Source organism: Lygodium microphyllum, chromosome 23, assembly GCF_053477565.2.
Source record: "Lygodium microphyllum isolate KBCC chromosome 23, Lygodium_microphyllum_v1.1.10, whole genome shotgun sequence".
In the NCBI taxonomy this organism is placed as follows: Eukaryota; Viridiplantae; Streptophyta; class Polypodiopsida; order Schizaeales; family Lygodiaceae; genus Lygodium; species Lygodium microphyllum.
This window is the reverse complement of record NC_141157.1, coordinates 102,411,186-102,419,545: the sequence shown is the minus strand read 5'-3', so window position 1 is coordinate 102,419,545 and position 8,360 is coordinate 102,411,186. Positions and strand designations below refer to the sequence as shown.

The window sequence follows — 8,360 nt, the reverse complement described above, 5'->3', positions numbered from 1 at the left end:
AATCAACACCTTATTATCCCAGAGCTAACGGTCAGGTTGAAGTAACCAATCGCATTATATGTGGGATTTTAACTAAAACGGTTGCTTCCCACAGGCGAGATTGGGATGAACGTTTATATGAAGCGTTATGGGCCTATAGAACTACTTATAAGGTGACAGTGCAAAATACACCTTTCAATTTAGTTTATGGCACTAATGCTATATTCCCTATTGAGCAAGAGTTGCCCACTTTACGAGTAGCTCTATCATTACGATTAGGTGAGGTTGAATCTTTGAAACAACGGATTTTACAATTGGTAAAGTTGGATGAGGAAAGATTATTAGCCCTACAAAGTCTAGAAGCAATGCAAAAACGTCGTAAAGCATGGCACGACCAAAATATTAAAGTACGGGAGTTTAAAGAAGGCGATTTAGTTTTACTTTATGATAGTCGTTATTATAAATTTCCTGGGAAGCTTAAAATTCGTTGGTTGGGACCTTTTAAGGTGATTAATGTTTATGATAATGGTTCTCTTGATGTGCAGGATATTAATGCTGAAAATGAGATATTTAGGGTTAATGGCCTGCGCCTTAAACATTTTGTGACTTAGGCTAGCTAGGTATAGTTAGGTTAGTAGTTACAATAATATTTTGTCTAATCCACTCTTGGATGTCTTTTCTTTCTTGGGGGGGTTTTTTAAATGGGATGCAGGTATGGCCTTTTTGTGGATGGATGCGCTTTACCCTCGTATTGATGCCGATAGTACTGATCCTGTTCATGCTGGACCTTACGATATTCCGCGTTTTCAGACGCATGACAGGTTTTTATATGCACCGAGAGGGGAGGCCTGTTGTGGTTCTTCCTTTGTGATTATTTTTTGTTTACAGTATCATCCACCTTTTGGTTGTAGGTCTTGTCAGCGGCATTTATTTGTGCGTGCTCAGCTCTTGTGTTGGCAGTGTCGCACATACTTTCGACGCTATGGTACCACTGCCATGCAGGAAATGATTGGTTATACCTACCAGCGTCATGATTATAATAGTGTTTTTTCTCCTGAGCGCGGCGCTGGTCAGTCTAGGGTAGGCCGAGAGCAAGCAGAATTTGCGAGATATCGTTCCACTGTCTACCGCCTTACTCCATCTTACCATGATTTACAGACTAGTGTTCCCTGCCCATGTTGGGATTATATTTGTTGGTACATGGATGCGACCGAGGGGCATTCCTTAGATGCTTTACCAGTGGCCCCTATGCCCTACTATGATGATGCAGCTTCGGCTTCGCTCCATGATGTGATGGAGGTTCTTAGTGATGCACCTGATAGCGGATCTGTGACTTCTGATATGTCTACGCTAGAGGCTATTCTTGAGCATCCTATAGATGATAGTTTAGTTAATAGGTTTGACTTAGATGGAGGTGATGATTTCGGATTAGGATTATTGTTTTCACTAGAAGATCTCAGAGACTTTGAAGATTTTAGTCTAGATATTTTGTTTTCTTAGTCTTTTATGTTTTTTTTTTCTTTTATTCTACATTTAAAAAAAAAAACAAACACCCAAACAAACAAACAAAAATATATATCGTTTAAAAAAAACATACAATGCTTTGAGTTATTGATATCCTGTAGGTTTTCATGCACTTTAGTTTTATTTTCCACGTAGTTAGGTAGTTAGTTGCACGCACGGTCAGGATATTCCTTTCAGTGCTGGAGTTTGGGATATTTAAGTTAGTAAGAAGGACAGTTCTATATGTAAGAATGGTTACCAAGTGGAGAAATATACTGTGGGAGCGTTATGACAGTCTAGTTGATCGCGATTGTGACATGAGTATTTGATAATTCTTTGGTACAGGGAGAAGTTTTATTATTTATCTAACCCTTTAACATTGTACTGGCTAGTGTATGTTTCATGTGCAGATTTGACTATGATTTTGCGTTACACTGTTGTATGTTTCTGATTGATTCTTGGAGTTGCAATATCCACGAACATACAAGGTTGTTTCATACCTAAACTTTTTTATTTCATATTCATTTTGAAAGATACATGAATAAAAAAAATTGATGGAATGAAATTAGAGATGTCGAAGAAGAAAAAAAAAACACTTAAGTAAATTACAGAGGAATTATAAATAGATATTTTAAACAAATATGAATGATATATATACACAATTCTCTATATGAAGTCCACTCACAAGGGATGGGACTTAGCATTAGGGAGTGATTAAAAAAAAGGGTGACATGTGTGCATAACATAGTGAATTTCATTGTATGGGTGTCCGATTAGGAATCCTATAGAGTTTTCCCTTATCTTTTGGTCGCTTTTCTAGCGATATGTGGGATAGCTGAATAACAAGGTTCTCTCCATGAAATTTTGACTAGGAGTAGCGTGGAAGAAAGATGCTGAGCTGGTGAGTATTCTTTGCTTATCATTTGCCTAGGCAGAGTGACTAGTATTATGCGCTAGATTAGATTCCTCGAGCAAAGTTGTTGAGCTGAAATGTTTGACCGTTCAATTAAGTGATGTATTCTTAGCTCTTAGTTGATCCTTTAAAAACAACAACAAAACAATCCTTAAAATCCAATCCAAATATTAAAAGTTTGGAAGAGTCTATATATTTATTCTTTTTAAATAAAGAAAGAAAGAAGGAAAACAAACAAGAAAAAAAAAACACCCTGAGACTGCAGGGTTTGAAAAAAAAAAACAACCAAAAGAAGATAACCATCGCCTCTGAGGTCCTGGTAGGCTGTAGGGATTTCCTTGACGGGTGCCCTGCGTCCGATGCCTTGTATCTCTTTGGGGTGGGACCTTTTGGGAAAGAGAATCAATGTATATACTCTTTTGACATTTAAAAAAAAAAAACCATTAAATATAAACTTAAAAGAAGAGCCTTGGACACTTAGAAGTTATGACCCATTGGCTGGTTGTTCTAGTAGAACATGGATGGTTAGCAGCTAAACCCTAGGAGTCCTATTTAGTGTTGTAGTATTAGTTTACCTTGTTTGGGTTCTTTGTTAAGTAACGACCTTATCAGTGATGCTATTTCAGAAGCAATATTTTTAGTAGGATAGTAGTGTGGCAATTTATTGCCTAGAGGGATTATTGTTGTTTAGCGATTCTAGACAGTTTCCTAGTTGGTATATTCTATGCAATGGATGAAGCTCTGTTATGCATTTCAGTGTGGAGAGCGAGTAAGGGAGAATGTTAGTTTGTACAAGTTTTTACATCTTTTCATTGAAACATTTATATTGTTTGCATTTTAATATGACACAAATAAGTATTGTTTTCTACTTTTCCAGTGTCTACTAGTTGTCCGTGTGCGGTTTTGCAGATCATGTAGCTGTGCTCGCGAGGACGCTTCGCAATTAAGTGGAGGAGAGTATATTTTTCTTTCAAAGTTGCGTAGCAATGCTCGTGGTAGCAGTGTTGGTGATGCTGGATGTTCGTGATGTAGCTGTGCTCGCGAGGACGCTTCGCATTTCAGTGGGGGAGGAATGACAACACCTAAAAACATGCCATTTATTGCAATAATTTTTTGGCACAACTGTATACAATTGACACTTTATTACTAAATTTTTACATGAATTCAATGCAGATGCGGTGTTTGTTGTTGCTGTCTTTGGAGACCGTGTCCTTGCAGTCTAGCTAGGAGATGTGGTACAATGAAGTTCTTGTACGGGAGGAAGGTGGAGTTTTAGACAAAATTTGATAGGTTTACTTAGTGAATCTCAGCTATGACTATTTAACATTTTCCTGTAGGGATTATTACTACTTAGAGGAGATAAGACCTTGTTATAAATTAGGAGTTTTTGGGGAATTTTAGACTTGGCAAGGTCTTGACAAGTTGATAGGATATCTTAGCATTAATCTCAGGGATGGAGGATTTCATTAGCTATGCTACCTCTTACCTCCCAAGGATTAAATTACTTATGAAAAAATACATAGCATTATGATTGTGATTATTGTCTGCAGTAATACTGTAGTGATGATGAAGGGGTGATCATTAAATCATTGATGAAAGATTTCTTTGGGGAGGTGTTGAATATCAGATTCAGGAGGATGACTCTTGGCAAGGACGAAGTAATTCAAAAGGGACTGCTCTGCTACTAGGCAATTCCCTATAGAGGCCAACATGGGTGTTATCAAGGTAATTTGTAAATCACCCATGTGCGTCAAGGTAACCATTAGCAGCCTTTGACCATGTTGAATATGTCTTATAAGCTTTTTGTCAAGGCTTTGGCACTCAAAATTAAGTGATTACTAGCTTAAGTTATCCAACCTGAGCATTATGGCTTCATTTTCTTTATCAGAAGATAGAAAATGCCATCCCTAGCCTTGCAACAGCTATTGACTAAGCAATGATTGGTGGACAGGACTACCCCTTAGTGGATGGATTTTGAAAAGGCATGTAATCATATTCCTTAGGATTTCATCTGCATTTACCTCGAAGCAATGGTCTTGGGAAGGAAGTTCTCTAGGATGATTATGATACGATCGAGATTATTCCAAATTCTCAATTCTCATATGTTTTATAGGATTGTGACCTCCAAATGCGAAACTACCTAGGAATTGAATCTGTCACCAAAGAGGTCTCTGTGAAGCTGCGCCAAGGGTACAAAGAGGTAGAGAGGCTGGAAAGGGAGGTTTTGGGATCAATTGAATTGGAATATGCGCGTCATCAACAAATGGGTGATCTAACAAGTCTGAGGGAACATATGTGCCGTCTTCTTTCATCCAAGCTGCAAATGTGCAATGAGGCGAAGGAAAAAATACGGACTTCAGACCTAGTGATTGGATTCCTAACAGAAAAACTGCAAGATGTGGAAGATCACTTTGAAAAGTTTTCCAAGCTTTATAATGTCATGCGAGCTCAGAGAAACAAGTTTATTACACTTGTTCAGGCTAGTAAAATCACAATGGATGAACTGAAAGATAAAGTGAGAAGATTGGAAGTGGAATACAACATGTTACAAGGTGAGCTGCAATATAAGGACAGAGTTCTGAATCAAATGCGAAAAGAATTTGTGAGCAGTGTGCAGGCTAGGTTCCATCTGCGCACGGAACTTATCAAATGCTCAAAGTCCCTCCAAAAGCAAAAGGAGCTTGTTGATGAGAAGGTTATTGAAGCTTCAAGGATGAATGGGTTCATCAACACTGCAGAGAAAGAGATGTCTTTATTCCGAAAGCACTATGAAACATGTGTGCTTGATCGAAATTATGTGGGAATCTCCTTGATTGACCGCAATGATGAGCTCTGCATTCTGTATGAAAAGTCAAATGTACAGGAGGAGCTCTTCAAGGTTTCAGATATAGAGATGTCAAAGCGAGATAATGAGATATCATTCCTGAAGCATCAAGTGGGAGGCTTAGAAAGATCAATTCTAATTTGCTATACATTTTTTTCCAAGAGCCCGGGTCAAAGTAAATAAAAAAAAAAAGAGAAAAAAACGGTTATGATGGGAAGGAGGGCCGTTACGGACACGTCGTGAAGAGGAAGAGAGGGCGCCATTCCCATTGACGATGGCTGCTCTGTCGTCGACGTCGTCCTTCACTCACACCGTCTCCCGGAGCGCGGCTCTGCTACCCTTCCGCCATAGCCATAGCAGCCACGCCTTCTCCTTCCCCCCTCGTCAATCGCGCATCCCGTGGTCTCCACAGTAATAGCCATCGTCAGAGGCCGTAGCGCCCCATCCTCACTACCGGCGTCAGCCTTCTTCACCACCATTCGGCCCCGTTCCACCCCCGGGACTGCAGCAGTTAGCCACGTCATCAGCCAGCCGTGCCAACGCCACATTAGCCTCACAAAAGATGTCATGAGTAGTCATCCGCCAACCTCCCACCAACTAGCATTCATCAGTGGCAGCCCTTCATACCCCTTCGTACCCCATCATCCCCATCAGCAGCACGCAGGCCTGCCCAACGTCATCCACGACTGCTTCTAGCAACGTCAATAGCCACATCAAAAGCTCCTGTTCACCCAGCAAAGCCTGCGCTAGCGGCCTCTGTCAACTATGACTACCCCGCCATCATCATGTCTCCACCATCGCTGTCGCCACCTCCCCCTCCTGCAGAATCTATCACTACAGCAGCGTCTATAAGCTCCAGGGTTGCTCCTGTACCCTCTAGAAATGGTGATGATGCTCACAGTCCTCGCCTTATGAGATGCCATGCAGTAAGACGGGACATGTTCAACGATTGGAATTTCGAAGAATTCATGGCTGGTTGTGTATGAGTCTCATACATATAGGGTAGATTTATACATGAGTGACGACATGCTGTTGGGTCAAGAAATCACCATCTGTGCTGCCACTTCTCCCCTCCCTTGTCCATCCGACCCCGTGCCATGTCCCTGCAGCAGCAAGAGCAACCGCCGCATCTAAACGAGCACCATGTTGTTCATATTGACATGACATTACGGCTCTTCCATATTATTGGGTGACATCTTCCTAAAGGTTTTTGATCCAGATGGCTCTTCCTCGGACATGATGATGATGCTCTCAATATCCAAAAGGGTTGTCCAAGTTTATATGCAGCAAACAAGATGTTGGTAATGTACTGAAAAGATGGTGTTTATTCCAACAACAAAGTTGCATGGAGACGAGAAATGTTGAGCTTGCGATGCACAATGGCTGGATAGTGGCCGAATTGCAAGAGGACACGGTCTCCAAGGACGTGACGACGACCTGCGGGTTTTCCAAGTAAGTGTCTAACTGGTTTATCTAAACTAAATGATATGGCATGATAATTTCTTTAGTTTAATATTTTTTAAAATATGTCTTTAAACCTGTTTTCTTATGCTACATGGTTGTTTGTATTTATCTGAACTGGTTTTTATTTATAAAAAATCAAAAATAGTTGAAAACACTAAAAAATGACTCAAAATTATCTTAAATAAAATTTTATAAAAATTACTGATTGAAAATTTATAAGTTCTGATATTTTTCCTATAAATCTTATGAGTCAGGGAATTTACTGAATTTCTATCAAGATTTTTAAAGATGCTTTGTTATATTTAAAAATTAGAAAAGAGTTATATTTAAGGAAAAAGCATAGTTTTCCTTTATGTAAAATGTGTTATTTATTGATATAAACTATGGATTCTTAGTGAAGTATTGGAAACAAAATCTTTGATTGGTTAGTGCATTTATGTTGTAAGGATTAAAGAAAAGAAATAATGATTTAATAATATTTTACTTAAGAAATGTTCGTATAAAGATATGGTGTTTTAGTTTTGATAAGAGGAATTATATGCGGTGTGAACATTTAGGAAACATGGGAAATTACAAATAAAAAGTTTGACAACACTTTATAATGATTTAAAATGTTAGGTTGCAGTTATAAAATTTAGTTTAAATTAAAACCAAAATAAAATCAAACAATTTGATGATTGGATGGCATGAGAAAAAGCCTCAGCATCTATGTTAAATTTTTACATGTTATTCATTTTAAAATCAATTTCTTAAATATATGGAGTGGAGGGCCAGTAGGATAATTTAAAGAAAACTAAGGGGAAATACGGGATTTAAAATGAACGTTGTATGTGAACCATAAGAGTATGGAAGAACTTGTTTTATTCTGATTGAGGTTTGATAATAGAAAAGAAGGAAAGAACGTTATATTTGCAAAATGAATTAAGTATTTAAAAACTAATAAGCAACGACGAAATTAATATACGGAGTGGGAAATGTCTATCAAGGGAGATTAAAATTTAGGGGTTTATGGTATGTCAGAAAATTTGATTTGAATGTTTGTTTAAAATTAAAGAAATAAAAAGAATTAATTTTAATCAGGTGGAGAGAAACATAAAAAGGAATTTTAAATGGAGATATATAAATAGATCTAAGAGATCTATATTCTTGAAACAACCTTTCCAAAGTAAAACATTAAAAACATTTCCTGGATAAACCGCCACTAGCATGGCAGGAGAACATTATGAGGAGCTGCCTCTGAGAGATGAGGAGAAACCATAGTTATCTTAGGTTTAGCAATTTAGTGCCCAGTATAATTTACTGAAGTTTAGAATCTTTGCAGTTGGACTACTACAAACAATGTTGTAGATTTTAGGGAAGGCTAAGTCGAGTCAAATTAAAACAATTAGTGAAATAATCACTTGTTTAGTGCAACAACTCTTAGGAGTTGGCTTGTTAACCTGGGTAAAAGTGGCTTGGTCTTTGGCCAGTCAGAGGTAGTATGGCTACAAAAGTTATTGGTTGATTTAGATGTGCAGGTGAAAGGTGTAGTTGTCATTTATTGTGACAACATGAGTAGTATACAGTTGGCTAGGAACCCTGAGTTCCATGCTAGGACAAAACATATTGAGGTACACTACCACTTTGTGAGAGAGAAGGTACTAGCAGGTGAGATTGACTTGGTGTATATCAACACAC

General features: G+C 38.3%; 1 protein-coding gene across 1 annotated transcript; it reads left to right on the top strand.

Moving 5' to 3' along the window:
• Window positions 1-4,105: 4,105 nt before the first annotated feature.
• LOC148016550 (uncharacterized) lies at window positions 4,106-5,402 on the top strand. Its single transcript, XM_087663902.1, has 2 exons — window positions 4,106-4,120; window positions 4,509-5,402. The coding sequence occupies exons 1-2, from the start codon at window positions 4,106-4,108 to the stop codon at window positions 5,400-5,402; spliced, it is 909 nt and encodes a 302-aa protein (XP_087520028.1).
• Window positions 5,403-8,360: the final 2,958 nt, after the last annotated feature.